Source organism: Mytilus californianus, unplaced genomic scaffold (genome assembly GCF_021869535.1).
Source record: "Mytilus californianus isolate M0D057914Y unplaced genomic scaffold, xbMytCali1.0.p SCAF_6, whole genome shotgun sequence".
Classification (NCBI taxonomy): Eukaryota; Metazoa; Mollusca; class Bivalvia; order Mytilida; family Mytilidae; genus Mytilus; species Mytilus californianus.
In genome coordinates, this window is record NW_026262712.1 from 5,204,457 (window position 1) to 5,230,742 (window position 26,286).

General features: G+C 32.7%; 1 protein-coding gene across 2 annotated transcripts in view; it reads right to left on the minus strand.

Moving 5' to 3' along the window:
• The window catches only part of LOC127706996 (uncharacterized), a 49,234-nt gene extending 24,868 nt beyond the window's left edge, over positions 1–24,366 (minus strand). Inside the window, exons 1-15 of one of the 2 annotated variants that reach the window (XM_052211757.1) lie at positions 24,092–24,366; positions 22,072–22,302; positions 21,261–21,335; positions 18,588–18,692; positions 17,682–17,840; positions 16,553–16,710; positions 15,409–15,454; positions 13,471–13,701; positions 10,302–10,376; positions 9,770–9,844; positions 7,354–7,500; positions 6,360–6,443; positions 3,553–3,680; positions 1,265–1,310; positions 350–547 (exon numbers count right to left, since the gene is read on the minus strand). In XM_052211757.1, coding sequence (XP_052067717.1) covers positions 350–547; positions 1,265–1,310; positions 3,553–3,680; positions 6,360–6,443; positions 7,354–7,500; positions 9,770–9,844; positions 10,302–10,376; positions 13,471–13,701; positions 15,409–15,454; positions 16,553–16,710; positions 17,682–17,840; positions 18,588–18,692; positions 21,261–21,335; positions 22,072–22,302; positions 24,092–24,166 — 1,833 coding nt within the window. In that variant the 5' untranslated portion in view covers positions 24,167–24,366. Of the gene's footprint in view, positions 1–349; positions 548–1,264; positions 1,311–3,552; positions 3,681–6,359; positions 6,444–7,353; positions 7,501–9,769; positions 9,845–10,301; positions 10,377–13,470; positions 13,702–15,408; positions 15,455–16,552; positions 16,711–17,681; positions 17,841–18,587; positions 18,693–21,260; positions 22,303–24,091 lie in introns of both variants that reach the window. The other variant, XM_052211759.1, reaches the window with a different exon arrangement.
• Between the last annotated feature and the right edge of the window lie 1,920 nt (positions 24,367–26,286).

Sequence of the window (26,286 nt, forward strand, 5' to 3'; positions counted from 1 at the left end):
CATCAAAAACAGTACAATCTTAATATTTTTGTCAATTGGTGGCAGAAAACCTTAGTGCTTCAACATTTGATAAGCAGTATGTTTTCCGAAATTAAACTTTAACAAAAGGTCAAGTTTACACGCCGATTACGTGGTTGGTTATACTATTTGGAACTCAAATTAGTTTACACAAATTATATATTTGATAAATGAATGTTACGTGACTTATGTGAACCTTATCAAACCCCACGTTTTACAGAGAGTTTGCAAAATTCAATATGAATACGAATAGAGTACAGAATAACAATTTTGTATTGAAAATGAAGCCGTTTTTTATAAATTCTTCAGTTCTCCAGATTTGACAGCTTACCACATAAAGGCTTTTCTTCCATCTTTTAAGAACAACAATCAAACCAGCAAACCTAATGATCATACAACATGACACCAGGACGATGCTACCAATAGCTAAGAATACATACAAATCTCCAATATGATCTATATAGCCTCTACTGACGTGGTTTGACATACCAAATATGGCCGCTAACACTATGTATGCCATCTCTAGTAACTGAAAAAGATTTTATCAAAGCCAATTGAACTTAAATACACATTTTTGTTGAAGCATATTGTTAAGCAAAACGGATCTCTTATATGACAATGCATTGCTAACTGAATTAATTAATTCGTTCGTGAATTTATCCATTTATTCATTCATTCGTGTATTCCGTTTTGTAGTCATATTTTTTTTAATTTTCTTTTTGTGTTCAGAGAATGAGTTTTAAACTTAAAATACAAGTATACTTTTTATAAGGCCTTTTCGGTGTTTTATATAATTAAAGAAAAAAGTAAAATAACAAACCGAACTTCGAGGAAAATTCTAAACGGAAAGTCCCTAAACAAATGGCAAAATCAAAAGCTCAAACACATTGATAACAACTGAAAAACGCAGAATATCAACAATTAAAAGGATAATATCAACAATTAAACGGATAATATCAACAATTAAAATAAACTTGTTTTTACATTTTAGAAGAATTCAAAGACACAAGGTGTATTTATAGTTCAGTACGCTAAATTCAGTACGCTAGACGCATGTGTCGTCTGCATGAGAAATATCAATGGCGCTCGAATCAATACAGATGAATAGCATTGAAAAAATGTTCAAAAATTGGTGTGCCAAATATAGGTAAGGCTATCTACTTACGAAAGTAAATGGAAAAGAAAAACAAGAAATATACAATTAGAAAAATTGAAAATTATGATACACTTTAATAATCATACAAACCATCATAAAAACTCCCAAACATATGTATAACGATAATAGGAGACTCCTTAAAATAGATAAATTGTCGTACATTAAACAAAAGTCCTATTTGAATAAATCTACATATATATTGACACAATAAAATCCGATTGTATGTACTTCATTAAGATGGTTAAATTTCGATTGGTGTTTGGTTGTTAAAGATCCTTTAAGGATGCCAGCTATTGAACATATGTTATTTTAGTAATCAGCATCTTTTTAAAAAGAAAAAATTCATTCCTTGAAATATTTTAGTAACCGTAACAATTCCTTGACACGTTATAGTTTAATTGATGTTTTATTTGGGCTTTTTTGTTTTCTTAATTTTGCTATCAATATAGAGTTAAGACGATTTTTTTGTAACACGTTTCAGTATGTACTTTAGCTAGTTTACTGGTCAAGAATTTAAAAAAGGAACGAGTGAAGTGTAAAAAAAATGTTTTATGTGCTGTCCAGAAAAACTGTCAGTGTTAGTCTTATACCATTATGTATAAAATGGATACTAGAACCTTGTGTAACTGAATTTACGTAACATATTGGATAGTACAACACACCACGAAAACATAACAGTTATTTGAATTAACATGGAAAGAATTATAGGAACATATAAATTTTACCCCTAAACCTTATACATAACAATTCCAACTCGATTGTGAAACCGAATTTATTATCAGGTGTTCAAACCTGGTAAACACAGCCAGCCTAGCATGCCGGACAAAGCACAGCTAAACGCAGAAATAAACGCTTATGCCATATTAAATAGAAATAGATTTCTTATCTCTGTCGCTCTTATATTTTCCAGAGTATTGATATATTCGTTTTGATTTCTGGATAGTTCATATTATTTAGCGAAAAAAATTAAGTGTCATGATCTTTATATATAATTTGGGCATTAGGATCATATAAGAAATTGCAGGTATAGGAATAGGACACAATTGGTAACATAATACAATAGTATACTTTTGTAATGTTTGAAGATCTAAGACTGCGACAACCCAGAAGCATATATAATTTGATATATAAAGAGTTACATATTTGATTCAGAGGTATACAGAGGAAGTAAGACGTTAACCAAAGTCATGTGGTAATTTTGGCAATTACAGAATCATATATGACGTTTTATATTGACATTAACGGTATCAATGTGTTCTGCAACAGCTGAGTATTTCGACAAAAAAACGTCTCTTTAATGATGCTCGAGGCCAAAATATTTGAAAGCTAATAAAACCAAAAAATGAACAGAATTAAAAGAAATTTGATGTGAAGAAACAGTTGAGTACATGTATTACCTGGTTTGTTGCCATGACGTATTCAAATAGGGAAAAACGATTACATTTAACATACGACGTTGGAACTTTTCCAGTAAACCATTTGCAATACAATCAGATAGTTTATACTTCATTATTGATGGCATTAATTATTAATTACATTTATTATAACAGCCAATGTAAACATGTGAAGATTATAAAGTATTTCATCCTTACTTAACTTTGATATTTCCTTGAGAGAGTTTAGGTTTTTTCAAATGGTTGTCGTATTACTAACAGCCCAATTTGTAGTTTTGTTATGAAAGATCACTTCTCCAATCTTTTCACTATTTTCACATTTCGCCACCGATTGTGAAAAAAAAATGATCTTATCACTAGTGAAATAACTGTTCTCAACAAACGATTGCTCAAAATTTTATTCTGACGTCAACTGTTCTTGATTTCTTCTGAATTTCTTATTGTGACGTCATGAAAAAATTTGACCGTGCCTGATGATGTCATATATAAAGAACACAAATTTCTGCAAATCTTTGAAAAGGAAGGATAACAATCATTAGAGAAACAGATTCCACCCTCATAACTCGTGTATTATGATATTTCTCCGCTTTCAACAGTAACATTTAATTATTTAAAAAGCTCAGCAAGCCTCGCGCTTTAAATATTAAAGTTAAACTGTCACGAGTGGAAAAATATCATAACACACCTGTTGCAGTGGTGGAATCTAAATATACAATATTCATGCTTGCCGCTAAATCAAAAGGGTGACAAAGGAGTCAAAGGCATAATACTCATGTTAAACGTATTCATTCTATCTCGTAGTGGACAAATTTATCAGATTTTAACTGAAACCCTTGCTGTCGATTGTTCTATTTCCGGTTTGCTCTTATAATAGAGTAAAACTTATCACATAACACACATACACAAAGCCAAGGAATAGCAAACAATAAATTTCGAAGCCATTCAAACATTATGAAGATATTTCTATTTAAATGTATAGTTTACCTTGGTTTATCACGTCTAAATAAATGATTTAACCATGGAACCAAATGCATAGCTTCCTTGGTCTCTTTCGCAACGTTTACTCCTTGATTTTCCTTAAATTCTTTACTGATTAAAATAGGTCCTACGAACTGCAATATAGACATGCTTGATATGACATTCAAATGGATATAATATGTTGGTAAAGAGACACATTTAAAAAAAAATAAGCAATCATAAACATTTTAAGTGTCCGACATACTAACAAATGTCTACCCTATAAATAAGTTACCTTACATGTATATGGCAATATCTTTCAGAATTATGGGTCCACAATGCTCTTCAACTTAACTCTTTATTTGGCCTTTAAACTTAGTTTTATTCCAGAGTCACTGGTGCTTCTTTTGAAGAGAAACGCGTGAATGACGTACACAATTAAAACCTGGTACCTGTGATGAGTTTTTATACTTTTTCATATGGATGAGTTAAAAGCATTGGTGATATAAACGTCTTTCCGATTATAAAATTTAAACCCAGGTATTCCCATTTAAGGATGAAAACCACGTAGACATTAGCAACAACATTAACAACTAGAGGCTCTAAAGAGCCTGTGTCGCTCACCTTGGTATATGTGCATATGAAACAAAGGACAAAGATGGATTCATGACAAAATTGTGTTTTGGTGATGGTGATGTGTTTGTAGATCTTACTTTACTGAACATTCTTGCTGCTTACAATTATCTCTATCTATAATGAACTTGGCCCAGTAGTTATAGTGGAAAATATTTTGTAAAAATTTACAAAAATTTACAAAATTTATGAAAAAATTGTAAAAAATTGACTATAAAGGGCAATAACTCCTTAAGGGGTCAATTGACAATTTTGGTCATGTTGACTTATTTGTAGATCTTACTTTGCTGTACATTATTGCTGTTTACAGTTTATCTCTATCTATAATAATATTCAAGATAATAACCAAAAGCTGCAAAATTTTCTTAAAATTACCAATTCAGGGGCAGCAACCCAACAACGTGTTGCCTGATTGGTCTGAAAATTTCAGGGCAGATAGATCTTGACCTGATAATCAGTTTTACCCGATGTCAGATTTACTCTAAATGCTTTGGTTTCAGAGATATAAGCCAAAATCTACATTTTACCCCTATGTTCTATTTTTAGCCATGTCGGCCATCTTGGTTCGCGGGCGGGGTCATCGGACACATTTTTTAAACTATATACCCTAATGATGATTGTGTAAAAGTTTGGTTAAATTTGTTTCAGTAGTTTCAGAGAAGATTTTTGTAAAAGATTACAAAAATTTACGAAAAATGGTTAAAAATTGACTATAAAGGGCAATAACTCCTTAAGGGGTCAACTGACCATTTTGGTCAAGTTGACTTAATTGTAGATCTTACTTTGCTGAACATTATTGCTGTTTACAGTTTATCTCTATCTATAATAATATTCAAGATAATAACCAAAAACGACAAAATTTCATTAAAATTACCAATTCAGGGGCAGCAACCAAACAACGATTTGCCTGATTGGTCTGAAAATTTCAGGGCAGATAGATCTTGACCTGATAAACAATTTTACCCCATGTCAGATTTGCTCTAAATGCTTTGGTTTCAGAGATATGAGCCAAAAACTGCATTTTACCCTATGTACTATTTTTTAGCCATGTCGGCCATCTTAGTTTGTGGGCTGGGTCATCGGACACATTTTTTAAACTATATACCCTAATGATGATTGTGGACAAGTTTGGTTAAATTTGTCTTAGTAGTTTCAGAGGAGAAGATTTTTGTAAAAGATAACAAAAATTTACGAAAAATGGTTAAAAATTGATTATAAAGGGCAATAACTCCTTAAGGGGTCAACTGACCATTTAGGTCAAGTTGACTTAATTGTAGATCTTACTTTGCTGAACATTATTGCTGTTTACAGTTTATCTCTATCTATAATAATATTCAAGATAATAACCAAAAACGGCAAAATTTCCTTAAAATTACCAATTCAGGGGCAGCAACCCAACAACGGGTTGTCAGATTCATCTGAAAATTTCAGGGCAGATAGATCTTGACCTGATAAACAATTTTTTCCCATGTCAGATTTGCTCTAAATGCTTTGGTTTCAGAGATATAAGCCAAAATCTACATTTTACCCCTATGTTCTATTTTTAGCCATGGCGGCCATCTTGGTTGGTTGACCGGATCACCGGACACATTTTTTAAACTAGATACCCCAATGAGGATTGTGACCAAGTTTGGTTAAATTTGACCCAGTAGTTTCAGAGGAGAAGATTTTTGTAAAAGTTTACGGACGACGGACGACGGACGCAGGACGACGGACGACGGACGCAAAGTGATGAGAAAAGCTCACTTGACCTTTCAGGTCAGGTTAGCTAAAAATGATACATTGCTCTGAAACACTAAGATCGTAAATTATATTTTTGGCTAAAGCTGTTGTCCAAACGTCACGACAAAAACGACTTAGATATATATAAAACAACATACGACGAGTATTCACATTAACCAGGCAATTAAACATACGGATCACATGTATAAAGTTCAATTTTGAGATTGTTCATAAATTATTGATTGCAACCTTTTTCCGATCCATTAGAATTTAGAGCTTTACAAAACTACGAAACTCTTTGGATTAAACTAGCTAATTCTAAATATAACACGAATATTTTTTTAGACCATGTGAATATCCATAAAATTGTAGCTACAGGTAGATACATGTTGTATTAGCATACTGTGATACTCATTCTGTATAATGCGTGTGTCTGAATTCGGTAAATGTACTTTTGTGGGCACTTTGAATATACTTACATCGCAAATTAGTCCAAGTATTAAAAAAGAGAAATAATATCCTGATATTACGAATAAGCGTTCTCTGATAGCTTGAGAACAATACTGAAAAAACAAACAAAATAAAAATATTATATTCAAATGATACGGTTACCATGACTGCATGCTTTACTATAAATTAAACTTGTCCCGTTCTAACGGGTCATGCATAGAAGGAGACGTTTTTCGTCGAATGTAACTAATTTCCTTATTTTTCTTTTTAAGGTGGTACCTAACACTACAGGGAGATAACTATGTAAAAATCAGCTAAGCGTTTTAATCACGTTGTATTGTTAAGAAAATATTAAGCTTCTCAATGATCCAAATTAGTGTTTGTTAAACTGCTATATAACCAATGAAATTTTTCTAATAAAGTGGTTGGTTCAAATTTTTTGAAATTTTTATATTTTTGTCAAAGGGTCAAAGTAAACATTTTGTCAAAATTTTATGAAAATTAAACGAGCCAAATTAATATTAGTCAAGGTGTTGGGTACCACCTTAAGAATGCATCAGATTCCAACTTATTTCAATTCCATGTGTGGCTTTTATTTTGTCCTTTGATATATATCTAATTAGAATTACAACCTTAAAAGAGAAGGGATGTTGACTTTATATCTAATTTAGTTATATTCTCCTGATGTCTTTTATTTTAATTTCATATGAAAAATGTTGATACTCCAAATGCTTTCATGTACTGTTTCTGTTATAACAAGCTTTGATTTCCCCCTTCATACATGTATAGATTTATCTCAAAGCTTGATTGTAGCAAATATGCAATTTTTATATATGCATATGCAAATATGTGTATAAACGTGATTGATTAATTGGTAGATAAGTAATAGTATTTGTAGAATTAAAGGATTTTCTTAACCGCATATACTTGACTAACTTGGCTGACATGATAAATGAAATAGAAGTGGAAAAACGAAAAATACAATTTGAAGGATGTATGTGATTCTTCCTGTAATTTGCATACCTTTACACCTTTATCGCTTCCATAGAGCCCATTGTTTACATATGAACGATGATTAGTCCAGGAATGTCCGTAATCAACTATACTTTCGTGCATATTAGAATAACAGAAATACCCTTCAGTGTGTCCTTTTATTACACAGCATTCAAACTAAAGCGATAATAATTAGTGAATCAAAGTTTATATAATTAACACATTTACAGTTTACGTTGTCTTTACAAGTCTACGGTGTTTTTCTGAATTTAAATATTTTTTTTTTGCAATAGCATATGCTTTGTTTATAAGTAACGAACTTGCACAATAAATATAGTTGGAATAAGATTTGCATACATAAATGAATATTACACTTTACAAATTATATTTGTCATTAGCGCTTTTCTGGATTTACCTTCAGCTTATTGTTGATTTAATTACACTGACATAATATATTCGAATTGTAAATACTTTTGAAATACAATAAATTAACTTGAATAGCTCAAAATAATTGAAAGTCACTACGCAGAAACAGGAGGCATACCGCGCATTGGGCTGCTGTAGTAGGAAGTGTCATGGAGGACAAGGGCTTTCAAATATAACAAAAAGTGGTTATGCCAAATTAAATACCTGAAAAGGACAGGGTACCCTGGGTATAATTAATATCCCTTAAAAAGCAAGAGCTTAGGAATTTAGAACCAACTGTGGCTTACATTTTACCAGGTTTTATTTATTCGTAAACCTGATCATGTTATACTAGATATATACTAGTTTATAAATATATACAATTATAAGAAACAAAGGTTTCAACTCTGTGAAGCAAAGTTGACCTTAGATGGATCAGGTTAAAATCTGTATATCCTTTTCGGTCATATAGGTCCTCAACTGTTTCGGTTCTTATATATCCTTGGTTTCCAAATATTCGACTTTTAGTTACAAGCTTGCCCCAAGAGACCAAAGGCTAGAAAAAAATACTGATCAATCTAAAAAACCGTTATCACAAGGCAGTGATTAGAAAAATAAGACCACTGTTAAGAGGTACCACCTTCTTATGATCAAGAGTGTTCCCTCTCTGACAGCTGAAAGAATAAAATAAAGCACCGGATGAACCTGACATAAAATTTCTATAGAAAAAAGGTAAATGAACATTTAAACCTACACACATGAGAGTTTACATATAGCGTGGTGAATCATGCCAAGTACAACATACATTTCTTCGCGTATCGTAGTCTTCCACATGTATCTATCAAGGAAGCAGAATCGTTGTAAATCGTGTTTTGTGTACATGAACAATTTTCTACTCTTTTTTGTGTATGTTACTTAAAGAACGTCAGTACTGTATTTGAAGAGTTGTCGCTCTCAAATTTAAAAATTGACGTTGACAACGCGTCACTTACAGAATGATTATTTCTATTATAATATTCTAATAAAGTACTCTTTTAATATTCAAAGGTAAACTTTTTTAGTATCACTCAAACGTCGACTACGTTTGCGCAACGTTGTTGCCAATGACTCCGATCGTCCATTGTGGAATTGATGTCAGATGTCATCCTATCAAAATTGGATTACATATCTAATTACATTAAAATATATGATTTTTTCTTTGACTAATAGAAATATAAGAATAAATATTTTTAAATTCTTTTCAGTGTTTTTGATTTATGGAACCGGAAAAAGAATAGTTTTCTTTGTTTTTCTGAAAGAGTGAATCCGCTTTAAATAAGAACTCATTAATAGTATTGAGTTGATGTATGTTTAAGATATAATAAAATGATTACTATATGTACATGTACGTTTGGAGACCAAGAAAAATGCAATTTGAGGAATGTGCTATTTGACCAAGTCTCGAACTTTAATGTGTATTTCATTTTAACCGAAACATTGAGTCTGTTTGCTTTACAACCAGCTACAATGCAACATTATTTTTAGCATATGCATAAGCACGCAGATGTATGCCACATGCATAAGAAGGATGTGTCTACCGTTTTCACTTTCGATTTTTTTTTTTTTTTTTTTTTTTGTGAGGTTTGTGTTGCTTGGTCATTCGTTTTCTATGAAGTGTACTGTAGACTGTCGTTTATCTTTTCATCCTTTTTAGTTTGACTCGGTATTGTCGGTTTCTCGGCGAATTGATAATACTGAGTGCTTCCCCTCCCCCCTTTTTTTGTCAAATACCCACCTCCTGCTTTTTCACCCTAACCCTTACCCTAATCCTCAACCATAATCTTCCAATTTTCACCATCTGATACAGTAACACTTTACCGATATACACGTAGATTTATGTGATTTAAGAACGAATTGTGATATAATTATTTTAACTTGACATTATTTCAATCTGACATCACGTAGCATGACGTTATATCACCGGCATGGTGTTGGAAACTTTTTTTGTCTTAAAGAAACCCAAGTCGATACTTCTCCCTTTGTGAATTTAACAATTACTAACCTTCAACATTAATGTAGTGTAGAATATATGAGTTCCACTTAACTCGGACAGCTCATCTTCGACATGGTTTGTTATCTTGTAAGTAGATAAGTAATATAAATGAATAAAACCCGATAACTCGTTGCAAAATACTAAAATTATATTAAATTTACTATGAAGAGATACAACTATGAAATTATTATTTCTGACAATAAAATATCGTGCCCTCTAAAATTGGTATTGTCTGTTCTACATTCAACAATTGCCGGAGATCGGATGGTTCTACAAATCCTTTACAGTTTTTTTTTATTATTATTATTAATCTGTGACTGATTCATTGACCTAAACCCAACATACTCCTCTACTTTTATACATGTTTCGTACGTTGTGCATACTAGAACATGTATTTCAAAATAGTATCACAAATTGTGAAATTTCTTCATTAATCTGAGATCGTGGAATTTGCATGTTTTGCCAGACCTCTGAAAGAGATAATTATTACATTATGAAAATCTCCTAAATTCCGGTTATTTTAACTCTTTATTTGACAAACCTCTTTCAGCATAACAGCCCAAAATATCGATGCCATTATTTTCAATCCTCCAAGTCCAATAGAAGACAGAAATGCCTGAAAAAATGAATGAAAGTGAGTGTTACTATGTTGAAACTATTTTTGGAATCTAACTTGAATTTCTGTATCTTTCAAAACCGAAGGAATATAACAAAAGTGCCATTGGGTGTTTTAAATAAGCAAGTATGTAATTCGTAATTTGACGAGTAGCATGTTTAAATAGTAAGAAAATTAGAATAATTCAGTCCCGGAAATTACACATTTAGGAATCTTTTCTACATAAGAAAATGCCTGTACCAAGTTAGGAATATGACAGTTGTTATCCATTCGTTTGATGTGTTTGAGCTTTTGATTTTGCCATTTGCTTAGGGACTTTCCGTTTAGAATTTTCCTCGGAGTTCGGTATTTTTGTTATTTTACTATTTTCCACATTGGGATTTCAGTACTGATAGTTTTATATATTTCTCTCATTACCGTATTGAAAATTTTTTACCGATTGCCGTTCTCTTTTACTAGGATATGCATAGTGATAACATTGCTTAATTTGGAGTTGCATCGGTAGATGTGTACACTGAAGAATGATCAACCTGATGACCTCTTTGTCCCCACTCAGACGTGTCTGACTATTTTCAATTCCTTGTACATTGCAGGCTTATAAGTATCCCGAAAGGTAAATTTGTAATTGTCTTCGGTGTAAAATTAGTCAACCTGGGATAATTATGTATTGCGACCTTCAAATAGATACACGTTATATTTAAGAACAAAATAGAATTTGTTCTGATTAAAATAAAAATATATTACTTTATTGTATGGGTTTTGATTATTGTTGAATGTCGTAAGGTGGACTGTAGTAGTTTAAATCATTGTGACTCCGGTTGATAGCTTTTTCAATGGAAATCATACAACATCTCTTTATTGCATAAAAAGTAAAATAACGAAAATACCGAACTCAAAGGGAATTCCAAAACAGAAAATCCTTTATAATATTGCAAAATCAAAATCTCAAACACATCAAACGAATGGAAAACAACTGTCATATTCCTGACATAGTACAGGTATTTCCCAATGTAGAAAATGAATTATACCTTGTTTTATATCTAGCAAAACCTCTCACTTTTATTACAGTCACATAGAGTTCCATTCTATTGACAACAATGTGTGAACAAAACAAACAGACAACAACGTAAAAATGACACAAATTGGGGTACAGCAGTCAACATTGATATATAGTCTTAATCACTATAATAACAAATAACTATTTCAAAATTGAAAAACAAAATGGCATATAGACACTCTATATCTCATATCTGATCTTTGTATAACAGGTTATAAACGTCATCTCTTTGGTTATAATGAGGTGAGGTAAAGTCCATAGGTATTTTCGGTTGTTTGTTTTGGTGTATTTTTTCTTTGTTCTTTGTGACGAAAACAATTATTAGATGAGCTATAATTTGTTCTTCCTCGTGCAAATTGGTTACTACAACTGCAGAACATTTTTAGAGCCCTTTGTCTAACCTATGCAAGTAGTATGTAAGCAATTGCCAATTAACTCAGTAAAATAATTAAAAATAGGGATGTCAACTCGGTGAAGAAAAACTAATCGAGCACTCGTTGGCTTTACCGGGCGATACTCGAGTATAGATATTATCTGGGCAAAGTCGGTTTCTCAACTTTGTTGCGTAATTTATAGTCCTGCAGACGAAGATATTTGTGCTGATGGTACAGATGTGGTGTAATAGCTAAGACAAGTTTCGTTTAGCAAAACGTATAAGCATAGAGAAGCTACTTTCGTATATAGTCGACCTCTTTAAACAGGAATTTTAAATGACAATTAATCGAATATATTCAAAACGTATTTCAATATCGATCAATCAAAGATTGCTATTTAATTTCCAGAGAGTCGCTCTCAATACAAATCTTTTTTTTTAAAGAAGGCAACAACATTATAACATGAATCCGGTTAGTCGAGTATCGTTTTGGTATTGGAGACTCGGTCGGTCTTACTGAGCGATACTCGAGCACTATATAACTCTTTGACATCCCTAATTTAAAATTAAATTTTCATGTTTCATTTATTTCATTCACCTCTTCTCTGGTCTTAGTTTTTACGCTAAGCTATAAATTAAGGCGACAGTAGTTTAAAGATGTTCAAATCTCGTAAATCGATTAAGAAGAGACAAATCAAGTTAAAAAAAAAAGAAATGATGGAACCGCATGGACCCTAAAAGGAGCGAGATCAGATGCGTCAACAGGGTACAATCTCATGTTATGCATGTATCACCCGTCAAGCACATTCACACTCAGTCAAAATATCTCAATCGTGAAAAGGAAACAATCGATAAAATTACAGATCAGACGTCTTTACTTGCAATCCAAGGATATAAGGCCATGACAAAATATCGCCAGTGAGTTGAAACAACAACACATCGGTATAGGTCATTCAATTCGTGATGGTGATCGTATACATCACCTTTAGTCTTAAACAAGTTCCGAATAAACTTGCATTTTTAGAGAGCATCAACTTCGAATTATCCAAATGACAAAAATAGTTTTGTATTTGTCTAATTGGTGCAAGGTTGTGAAGTGTTTGTTTTCTCCAAATGTCTTAATATTATACAGATTTGGTCCATATGCTTCGACCTCTTTGTCATACTCAAGATGAATAATTGTTCATAAGAGCCAACAGAGACGACAGGCAAAGTGTCTCCTGTTATGCATCCAACACTTTCCATGCAAATTCAGACCCAGTCAATAATCTCACTTTTATGAATATGACACAATCGATAAATACAGAGCAGACAACTTCTAATACGGCGCAAGATCTTCTTACCCTTCAGGAGCACCTAAGATCACCCCCATTTTTGGGTGGGGTTCGTGTTGCTCAGTCTTTAGTTTATTATGTTGTGTTCTGTGTATTATTGTTTGTCTGTTGGTCTTTTTTCTTTTTTGGCCATTTTTTGCCATGGCGTTGTCAGTTTATTTTCGACTTATGAGTTTGAATGTATCTTTCGCCTCTCTTTTAAGATGAAGTTTTTGAGTCAGACGCACTTTTCTGTTAATGAACCCCACCTGATGTAAACATGCATGCTTATAATGTGTCCTATCTTTGACTGATATGTACGCCTAAAATAAATGATAAAGTAAAACTTACAACTGTGTGTAGTGCTGTCGATTGTTTTGTTGAACCAACAAGGCCAATTACACTTATCACGATACCAAACGTTCCTATTGCAAGTGTGCAACAGGCAAAACCTGTAAATACGTTGTGATAACTGTAACTGTATACATCCATTCGCCGGAAGTAGTATAAAAACTCTTGATTGGTTATTAGATCACTTCTTATAAACCATAGACTAGTTATTATGAGTGCTACACTGGATAGCTGTAAATTATAGAAAAAAGTGAGATAATATTAGCAAAAATGAAGTGTAATTGATAAAACAAAATTAATCTAATCTTGTGACAATCGCGAGATCAATGAGGGAGCAAATTCCATTTATTACGTCTGTGGTTGGTTCAAGTGGGAATTGAAATCCAGAAACCACCACACTCAAAAGAACAGGCTATGAAGATAGTACCGCGGTAGTTAATTATAGTTACATGTAGGGCTGATATCTGCTAAATACAGGACAACCATTATGAGTTACACATAAGACTTCAACGCATATCTTAAAAGTAGACCATTAGATCGTCAACCTTTATTGTACTCAACTACTTAAGTAGGTTAACCCTAAGTTACTTGATATGATATTTTGAATCATTAATGTTTTATGCCCCCTTCACATACACAGATTTGTCTTACGAATCCTTACGAATCCACAAATCGTATTCAATCGCAAGCATCCATAGATAACTCGCTGGTATCCGTCACAACTTGTTAACATTCTTAAGGATTCATGAAAGGAGAAGCAAATGTTTTGAAATGTCAAAATTCTTCTCATACGATTGTCCACGGATTGATTGTTCCGTAAATAACCTTTCACAATACGTACCTTTCCATAAACTGCTCGCAAGAATCCACACACAAAAATAAACACGATTTGTTACAGTTATAGTGTACGATTTGTTTACGGATTGTTTACCTATAATTACGAAGTGTTTATGTGTTGTTTACGGTTTTATTCGGTTGTCTAACGATGGCTTTACGGATTGTTACATTGAAGGTATTGAAATAATTATTAGCACTTTACGCGTAGGTTCGAGTACTATACGAACATATACGTATACTTTACGTATGCTGTCGTCTTGTTTACGATTTGGGGAAAAGTATATAAGCTGCAAAATCTAACACTTCATTTTCAATTTTAATGTCACATCTCTCCATATCTATTGTATAATATCAACAAGCATGACTCCAAAGAAGAAGGCAGTCAACAATAGTATCTTGCTCTTCGAAGTCTTTTTCTTTTATATGCTATGGTGTCCCTCTGGATGTAAGTTGTTAAATGGTGATATATTGAGATTTGTAAATATATTTTTGGCAACCGTAAGGTATGGTAAATACTCGAAACGTACTCGTAACAACACGTACACAGGTCATAGCTATCAAGCAAAATATTTGATGAATAGTAATAGTCCATGATATACTTGCAATAAACCGTAAAAAAACTCGTATGATGCCCGTACATTGCTCGTCGTTATCCGTGACAAATCGTAAATTGAAAAAAAACTCGTAATAATCCGTAATAAACCGTAAATGGCTCGTTATAACTCGTACCAACTTGTAACAACATTAAATTCGGTAAAAGTTGCAAAATCGTAAAAATCTGTGAATTTGTGCGATCCGTAAGTAGCCATAAGAAAACATCCGCGTACGTGAAGGGTGCATTATTGTTTTTCATGTAATAAATAAAATGATTTAAAGTATTTATTATTAACCACAAAGTAAAATTCTCTTTGGAGAATTGAAGGAAAACACATTATGAAAAATAAAGCTGTTTCTTTATCAGTTTATCCCATTTGTTCAATCGATTTGTCGATGAAATATATCTAATTAAAATTGATTGAGAAAAAAAATGAAAATCTAATAAAAACATAAATAATCGAAAAGAACTGTTTTGTTTTAGTTGCCTATAAAATGACTACCTACCATGTTTATCGATTTCACAATAACTGACACAATGCATATGGGTGTTCTGAAAATAGACAACTAAAATAACAATTTTTTAATTGTTGCATTCTTAGCGCGTTTTTGGATTGATATTCATCGGGAACACTCACGCCAAAAAAATTGACAGCAAAAAAAAAAAAAAAAATGAAAACAACTGCACGTTATAGATTTCATGCGTCCGAAGCGCTTTTCTGGACTTACCTTCATCAGGAACGTTCAGAGCCGAATATTTTATAGCCAAGACTGTATAAGAATCGAAATAGTTGAAGAGCTATATAACCAAAAAAGACATAAAGAAATGCCTAAACCATTTAATGTCAACTTTGCCTGAGGGAGTTGAAACCTTAGTTTCTTTATAATTTCAAAATCTATCAACGGACAATTTTAGAAAGGATTCTTATAAATCACATTTAGGTACTGACTATTGTGGGTCTCATTGGGGTCTAAGCGTGACGCGGGATTGCCGATTTTTTGTAAGCGTGACACGTGAAAGTCAAATTATTGTGCCGTGAAAACGGGAAATGAAGTGTAGCGAGATACCGGAAATTCCAAAAAAAAAATGAGAATTGCTTACGTACATAGTGTAAGCGGGATACAGGAATCTGACAAAACAGTAAGCGGGATCCGGGATCAGAAACCCCCAATGAGACCCCCACTATTGAGCTGAATATATCATTGGGGACTGACAGTCCACCAGTAGAGGTATCGACCCAGTGCTGTAAAAAAATAAAACAAACGTTATAAATGTTCTGAGTCCGAGGCACTTTTCTGCATTTACATTAACATTCCTCCGGAAGGCTCAAGATATGTACAAATAATCTACTTTTTAAGAAGTTATAGAATCAAATTAACACACAACAAATGTGCCTATAAATAAATAAATAAAAACTATTTTTATTTATTAATTTCGAATGACTTGAACAGTACCAATTAACTCAACAAGATGCGCATTTCGGTAAAAAAGATGTTTCTTCGGTAATGATCGAGGCCATCATATGTGAAAAAACGTATACAAACGTTGAAAAACTAATCAACCAAAAAAGACCTAAAGTATTTGGACAGGAATCATAGGGAGATATGTTCTCTTATTTTATATAATTCAAACATTGTATAACGAAGTTACCTATTCCAAGTTTCCTTCAGGAATTTTAAGAACGTACGAAAAACTCCATATTCCTTCATACAAAGAAGATATCTCCTTTCTGAAGACAGCTTTTTGACACCTTTGCTTTTCATTTGTTGTTTTATTACTGTATAATCTGCAGCAACAATACCTATAATCTACAAAAAAGCAACACGAGGCTCTATTGGTTGTTTTATTAATGTATAATCTGCAGCAACAATACCTACAATCTACAAAAAAGCAACACGAGGCTCTATTGGTTGTTTTATTAAAGTATAATCTGCAGCAACAATACCTACAATCTACAAAAAAGCAACACGAGGCTCTATTGGTTGTTTTATTACTGTATAATCTGCAGCAACAATACCTACAATCTACAAAAAAGCAACACGAGGCTCTATTGGTTGTTTTATTACTGTATAATCTGCAGCAACAATACCTACAATCTACAAAAAAACAACATGAGGCTCTATTGGTTGTTCTGAATAAATTTAACTTAAAAGAAAACTATAGGTTGGTGTTAGTATTAGACATTTTTATGAAAATTTGCTGCTTTTACTTGTCAAATTGACCAGGCTGTCAATTTTGTAATTTTTGGATTTTATTCTCTTTACTTTTAGAACAAAAAGCATATTATTTGAAATTCTTTGTTATACATGATTGAAAAAATACACAATAGAATTTTGAAAAGAAAAAAAAAAACTGATATGGGATGTAAAAGTTTGTTAAAATCATTTCTTTGTATCCCATTTTCTCAACATTTTGGCTGATGACCCTTACCGGATTGGTGATAGAATTTGAAAATTCTATTACTCAAAAACTACTTATTGTAAGTACACAATTTATTTCAAACAGTTAAGTTTGATTATAATATTTTTTAAATTCATTAATATTTTCCACTTGTATCACATGTTTGGGAAATAAATTTTCGAACGAGACTGAAACAGCAGGAGATTACATCCTTTATAACTTTGACCCGGACATATCACCGACATCATAATGACTGAACCGACGTTGATAAGATTGACCCGAACTTGTCAAGTCATCTTCTGGTTTAATGGTGAAACAAAACAAAAAACATGTAAACTACGCAAATACAACCCGATAAATCGATTATACTATAACATACCTGACAAAGAAAGCATACTATTATTATTCCAAGATAAACCTGAATATATAAATTCATTTTCTCCGAAATGAGGTCAAAACATCCAGGAAAGTTCACACCATGGTTAGAATCAACACCGCTACATGTATTACCAGTTCCGTTGGTGCCACAACATTCCAACTAAAATGCAAAACAAAAGCAACATCGCTATTGAATGTACATATATGAACTATTGCGGTACGAAAATACCGTTCAAACTTCGGTATCTAATTGAAAGGACAGCACTACTAGATATTAATTTAAAGGATTTCTCCTAAAAACATATTTCTATTATTTGTTGATGATTGAAATAATGCTGTTCCATATGACCGTATATAAAAGACACATTTATTCTAATTCACTATGATAGTACTTGAGGAATGGTCAAGGTTGTAACGTCACTGTGATAGTATTGTTTTTGAATTTACTGTTTTTAATCTTAAAAAATCGTTTTCAATGCATCTCCCTCATGCAAAGCTTTGATTCCTTTTCCAGTTTTTGCTAAACTTTTGGGACCTTTACGGTAATTCAAGCTCTTCAAAGTTTGCACAAGGTTTTGGATTTTCAAAACTGTTGGTCTCGAGCATCACTGAATAGACATTGCCTGTCAACATGGTGCAGTAAAATATGTACCGTTAATGTTTTAAGTTTATAGCCACCATTTAGCGTGCAGAAAAATCTGAATAACTAGATGCTTCAAATCACATTTAAATTAACCATAAAATTAACTTTGTGTGGATTTTCCTCTGTGTCCAGCATTTACGTGAAAAGAAAAAAAAAATGTAAATAATGTTCTGTTTAATATTGTTATTTAAAAAATAATTTGTAATTTACATTCTATTCCATGTGAACTTGCATGCATTTAATAAACTTTTTAAAGATACGTACAGTATTATATAAATATCTCCAGTTGTGATCATACCCATTTAAAAGGCGGCTTCCGGAATATCTTTTGAAAAAGGTTTCAATGTTTTCCTCCAGTGCATGGTTTATCTATAAAGTATGCAATTATTATTCACATTTTCGTATATTTTTTTCCCACAAATTCACGATATGCAATGTGAGTGATGCATAGTGAAGGTCTGCGTTTGATGTTTTCGAGACGATTAACAAAATAGTGCATGTGTTATGTTTGCTATGCGGTATGGGGTTTGTTCATTATTGAAGTCCGTGCGGTGATCTATAGTTGCTCACTTCAACGTCATTTCATGGGAAATCAGATATATACACATATAGAAATAAGAAGACGTGGAATGAGTGCCAATGAGACAACCCTCCATCCAAGTCGCAATGCGTAAAAAGTAAACAATGTAAGTCAAAGTACGATCTTCAACACGGAGCCTTGGCTCACATCGAACAGCAAGCTATAAAGGGCCCCCAAATGACTCGTGTAAAGCAATTCAAACAGGAAACGGTCTAATCTATATAAAAAAAACAATAAACAAGTAACACTTAAGAACCACATCAACAAACGACAACCACTAAACAACAGGCTCCTGACTTAGGACAGGTGCATACAAATGCAGCGGGTTTGTTCGAATATCAACTGTGATTATATGCTGTCTTTGCCATAAAAGTCGACGTTGCTTGTTATTTAGACTCTGACCGCACCAAAGGATTCATAATGAACTATGACGGTATCATTTATTTAACCATTGTCTTTTAATAAATAAATAAATAAATAAATAAATAAATAAATAAATAAATAAATAAATAAATAAATAAATAAATAAATAAATACATTTTATATCAAGAGGATAATCCTATTAGTTAAAACTAATCGTCCTGACAGTTAACAAAAAAAAAACCATATACATGTCTGACAGCAAGAGTCACGCATGCAAGTGTGGATCCATAATGGAGATCAGGAATGAATTTGGAATAGTATTTTTACATGGTCGCTGAAATCCTCGAAAAAGATGTCGTCACGTTTGTGAGTGTTAAAAAAAGTTTGTTTTTACAGCCAGTAATCTATACATCATTTTTTTCTTGAATTCCTATAAAAAAAACATTCAAATTAATTTGTTTTTACGAAAGTAAACTTAGTCAGAACCTGGTTTATCAGCGGTTTTAGTTTGTTGCTGTATATCATATTTGTTTTTCGTTTATTGTTTTGTACATAAATCAATACAATAAATTAAGATTCATGTGGGTTATGGATTTTGCTCATTGTTGAAGGCCATATGATGGACCTTAATTCTACGCCATTAGGTCGCAGGTAGATATACATGTATGTCTCATTGGCAATCATGCCACATCCTCTTGTTTTTATACGAAAATTTCACTGTCAATTTTCAAATGCGGATTCAAAGATTTGAAAAATGGGGGCCTACATCGAGACAACGTTAGAAATATATGTAGCTCCATATATTTACCTCATACATTAACATGATTAACACTGTGCAAAGAGATAATGAAACCTGTTGAGACAATCTTGACTTAGTGTCAACAAACAGGCAGTGTGAGTACTATAGGATAAAAAAATCACTAGTCTGAAAGCCGCCAATAAGAAATATTAAATGGCAAAATGGCAAAACATGAGCCAAGAATATGCAAATATAAAAGACTGAAATAATCCAAATAAATCCTATAATCAATTTGTTACAGAAGTTGGAAGGGGGTATTTTATAAACCATTTTGGATTTAAATAGACGAATATTTTATATTATACTTATATGATTGTTCGTGAATGATTGAATGATAAATGGTGACTCTATACCAAAAGCAAACATTAAGACACGCATATTCATGACAATAGTATGATAATACCCTAGTTAGAACTTAGCAACACGCTGATTCGGATTGCTAACGTGCTTGCTCACTGTACGACTGTCAAACGTCCTTCTACTCGGACGAGAAAGTATTCTGATTTTGAATAAACCGGCCACGTATGCATATACCAGTTTAGTGCCTGAGACGCAGCAAATCTTTGTGTGATCTGGTCAGCGATTACATTCACTACTGGTCCTCCTTTAGCAAGTGACAAACACCCTACATATAACACGTGATCACACTGCTTAAATATTTGTTTATGATAGATTTTATGTTAAGCTAATAGTGTATGCCTTTAATATATGTTTTATGAAGGGAGTACAAGCAACACGGAGTATGAAAGGAAACAAAATAAAAATTGAGAAATGTCGTATCGTATGGTGGCATATATCTGCCCCTACTTGTCACTCAGTTAAGCCGTCTTAATTAGCAAAATAAGTCGACTTGTCAGTTAGCTTATTCTACTTTTCACTTAGTTAAGTATATTTGTCAGATAATAAAATGAAACTATTTTTTAGAGAATAAAAACACCTTTTAACGTTTTTGCCCATTTCATGACATGTAAAAACAGACTTATATATCTGACAAGTGCACTTAACTAAGTGACAAGTATACTTAATTAAGTGACAAGTATACTTGGGTATCTGACAAGTCTACTTGTCACTTAATTAGGTATACTTGTCATTTAGTTAAGTGCACTTGTCAGATATATATATAAGTCTGTTTTTTAAATTCTTTCGATTCATGTATGTTGGTATAGAAATACTTGTCCAATAATCAAATTCTTACCCAATAATACATTAGTGACCAGAGAACTATTTCCACTATACAGATTAACATAAAACACAAGCAGATACAGATGTACTACAAAAAAAAAGACTGATATACATTTTAAGTCTTGATGACAACCCCTCCTCCACCCTTCGGATGTTCTTTTATAATTTTGTTTTATTAACATTAAACTAAGTTGACACATTTTAGTGATACTAACGATTTACAAACGAAATAAGTCATACATAATAAGTTAGCTTCCAAAGATACCCAGCTGTTGTTATTGTTAAAAGTTGAGTTTTGTCTGTTTTTTTTTTTCATTATAATTATGTATTTATTTATTTTTTTTTTTTCGTTCTGTTTGCCGGCAGCCCTATTTTAACAACTTATCATTTTTGTTCTCTCTGCTATTTGCATCAAGGCGTGAATGTATACATATACATCTTTTTCTCTTGGTGAACACGCTTACAGTGTATATCGTTTATTTGCTGGTTCATTTGATACTACTTTCTCCATGCACGTACATCAAATCGCTACATTTGTACCTTGTATTGTAGTCGGTCAACTAACCAATTTTGAAAAAGATTACTTCTCTAATTGCCTAAAGCGTTCTCTGCATTGAAGTTTATTTTTTATCATTCCCAAAAAGTAAATCCGGTAGTACGAAATTTTAACAATTACTGCTACAACCATGTGCTATCACTGTTGTTTAATGCGCATGTCTTTGTTTCTATGGTTGCAAACACCCGTTACTTCTTTTGACTTTTCTTGTGTCTTTTCTTTTAACGTTGATTCCGAACTTGTGAGAAAATATATAACATATACTTACAGCGATCAAGAAGTTTTTTCTTTTATTTAAACCAGCATATATACCAAATATACCATTAACAAACTCAAATACGAAAAACACGACAGTCGAAAATACTACTCCCCGGATAAATGTCCCCAGCTGCATGCCATAGATATCCATACTGTTGAGACCAGGAATTACGTCATCGTCAATGAGGTGGTCACCGTACTTCATATAAAACGCCAGCCCTATGCACCCTAATCCAAAGAACTGAAATAGATTGAAAATTCAGTTACCCATTATTTACTTCTAATCCGTATAGAGTTATACTTAATTATCCTTTACCCTAAACCTTATCCTAACCCAAGGAAGTCCTATAACATAAGCCATTACAGATCCATATCAACATTATTTTGTTGGATTCAGCACTGACAGTACACATAAAATATCCGATAAAAAACGTTGAAGGCAAACGATATGGACACACAAAGGCTCACATTATAGGACTAAACCCATACCAAACCCCCTAAACCTAGTTCAAGTCCTAACCCTAAAACTCAACCCTTACCGTATAAAACCTAATCCCATGCACCATGGGTGAACCCTAATCCTAATGTATAGGAACCCCTGAAGTAATAGAAGGGCTTTACATAACATCAATATGTCGAGAAAAAAATGCAAGATACATTCAATCGCCATCTAGATTTGAACAAAATGGTCTTAATTGTCATGTATACAATATAATAAAGTTGCCGAGAGTCTGATCTTCGTAAAATAATTAACACCAATCACACGCGCCTTGAATAAATTATAAAATATAATTCAAGTAAGGATATTGACACGAGGGATTGTAACATATTTGATAGATTCATGTAAACAAAGTTTGGTTTTTTTTTACTTTTTTTTCACATCTCCCATGCAGGGGCCTTTTATAGCCGACTATACGGTATGGGTTTTTCTAATTGTTGAAAGCTGAACTGTAGCCTATAGCGGCAACTGCTTACATCCACCTCATTAGAAATCTGGTGTATAGTCGTCTAATTGACAAACATACCACATCTTCTTATGTTTATAAGACAAGCATAGCTGTGGTAAGAATCTGGTATAGAAATAGAAATTACAATGTTCCATGCAAATGGGGAAAAAAATCACTATCCTGTACCAAAGCGCGTGTGACATCAACATAATACTGGAATCATTGATTTCGTACTTTAACGCGAACGAAAGCTTCAAACGATCTTAGTTGACCTTATTGTGGAAATGTCCGATGACCTTCTCTTAAAATACCCATCGGTGTCGCTCTTTCCATAAAAATAAAGTCGAGTGGCTAATATTTCATGTATATTCAGGAGAACAGCATATTTACAACAGATACATTTTGCAAAGTTTGTCGGCCGAGATGGATGGTTCAAATTTCGACTGCCACTTGCTAATGAACGTTAGTTGATTATCTGTAGAAACAGCCCACATACAAACCCCTCAAAAAGTAAGGGTTGAGCTTCTTTTGCGTGAATCTAATTAGTATATGTGATATAATCCCGTGAATGAGAAGAACAAACTCATTACATCTTCCCAAGTAATCGACAGTTATCAGTCAATTTACATAATATCACAAGGGCTCGTATTTGTGTCTCATAATTGCAATTAATTATTTTGCTCTTCATGGTCCTTTTAATTGGAATAAAGTTATCTTATCTTATCTTATCATATAGGCTGGTTTTAGTCGGAAGCATACACCAGGCGACTGGTATGCGTTCTAGTTTGTGCATTAGAAGGACTAATTCACGGTATAGAACGAATACCAGTCGGGTGGCTTTCTGCCTAATGAACAATCTACAGAACGTATACCAGTCGATTGGCAGAAATTTCCCACCCAAAAATATTTATGATATGCACCCCTGTGATTAATGTGACACGTGAGTTTGAGTACGAATCGGAGGTTTTCAAAAATGCCCAGACATTTGAAATTAATTCATCTGAAATAGAACAGCCTGTTTTCCGACAACATTTATATTTTTCGACCCCCCTTTTTAACTGAAAATAAGAAAAGCTAACTTACCCTAACAACAACAGAGGACAGCATAAAAACTGTAACCGACACCGATAATCTCCCATTAAACAACTTCTCCAGCATTTTCGTGTTTCAGTGTTTATCCAAATATGAGTGCACTTTACATGCACATACACATAAAATTTATATATGGTACTACTTCCTACATTGAATTAAAACCGATTTTTATCTCAAACAAGTAATTTAACTACATCTAAATCAATGGACTTTTAAATCTTTATGCTATCCAGACTATTTGTTTAAAACTGATACCATAATGGCACGTGTCCCGTTGTCAAACTACATTTAAAATAATTTAAGTTTTATATAATATGCAACTTTTATATAAACAATTTAAACTACACACATCTGATGATTTACGTTTCATTCAGTATTGAGTTTTATATACAGAATATATAACCGCGGAATGCAATCCGACCTTATAAAGGATAATACACACAATTAAAATGTACAAAAAAAAAAGAAAAAAAAAGAAGGATTTAAAAAATTAAAATATATATAGTATAAAATTGAGAATGGAAATGGGGAATGTGTCAAAGAGACAACAACCCAACCATAGAGCAGACAACAGCCGAGGTATAGTCTATTTCAGAACAATAATGAGGTAATTAAAAAATAGCTGGACACTTTTTGTACATGTCCTTAACTAAACTTATGCTGTAACGTGTGTTAATCCATTTATTAGGAAGTCAATATATCACTAGATGAGAAAAACGGACGTGTTACAAGCAGTAGGAATACACCACTGAAAATCCATTATCTGCTCAAAGATCCCCGAATATGAAATGTAACTACAATGAACTACGCACAATATCGCCACGTGCAAACATGTAAAGCACATTTTGTATCCTGTTTTCCAAATTCCAAAAATCAAGTGAGTGGTCATAAGATTGGTAACAGGACTGTGCAGGATTTTTTATGATGTGTTTTATATGTTTCATAGTTACGGCAAATAGGCTAGATAGGTTAACAAAGAGGGAGGGGTAGGACTCAGTGCACATCAAATTGTTTCAACCTCATTCCATTCTGTGCTGGTACTACGTCAGGCTACAGGATCATGTGTCGTTTGTTGAAGTTCATCTTTGTAAGTTTATCTTCTCGCAAGAGTCGGTTGTTTGTGGTTGTTGTATGTGCTGTATATCATATGTGGATTTGGTTTATTGTTTTGTAAATAAATCAGGCTGTTAATTTTTTGTTTGAATTGTTTTATACATGTCATTTTAGGGCCTTTGATAAAAAAAATAATAAAAGGCTCCCCAGGGCGCAGCTTGATACGCCCGCCGATGTTGAACCCTAAACAGGGGCAAGTATGGACACATCTTCAAGCTTGATACAACTCTGAATTTGGGTTGTGATCAAACATTTGACAAATCCTAATTTTCTGACACAGAATGAATGTGGTCTAAGAACTTAAAGATTTGAAATTGATATCTATTATGGGCCAATATTCAAAATCTAGATACACGGTTATATTCAGAACCGCAAGAATTTTAATTTTTGATAAAATCAAACAAAGTTTAATTTTGGACCCCTTTGACCTCAATGTAGACCATGATATGCAGTTCTTTTTTGGAAATTATTGTTATCCTTTTAATATTGCCATCATTTTTTAGTGAAATCCGTAGTTTTTCGTTCTTCATTCCGGTCGAGCAACTTGGTAGAGCCTTTTAAATTTTTTAATTTGCTCGCCTTCTGCTTATGCATCACATATTTGCCACTGGACGTTAAGCAAACAAAAATTTAAAACATCCTATTGCTGCGGATGACGAAGTAATTGTCTTATAGATATTCCTTAAAAAAATAAATATTATGTAGCAACACATTGTACATTTAATTGTTATTCAATTAAAAGCATATCGTTTTTAAACCTCCTTCTCTTTCATTGATATTGGTACAGTTCTTTAAATATGTGTGGCCGAATTTTCAATGATGTATTTAAACTGTTTGTTATTGTATATTCCATTACATGTCTTTAAACAAGAAACGTCGTTCATTATTAATAGTATTAGAACAAGTATTGATAATGTCAGAGGTCGTTTTATTATTGGTGTATTTGAACTAGTTGTATTATACTTCAATATGCACATTTCAAGATAACATCATTATTTCTAATCCTTTTTGCATTCTTCAATTTTTCTATTGTCTTTGATATTTAAATATTGTTAAGTTTAAATATATCTATC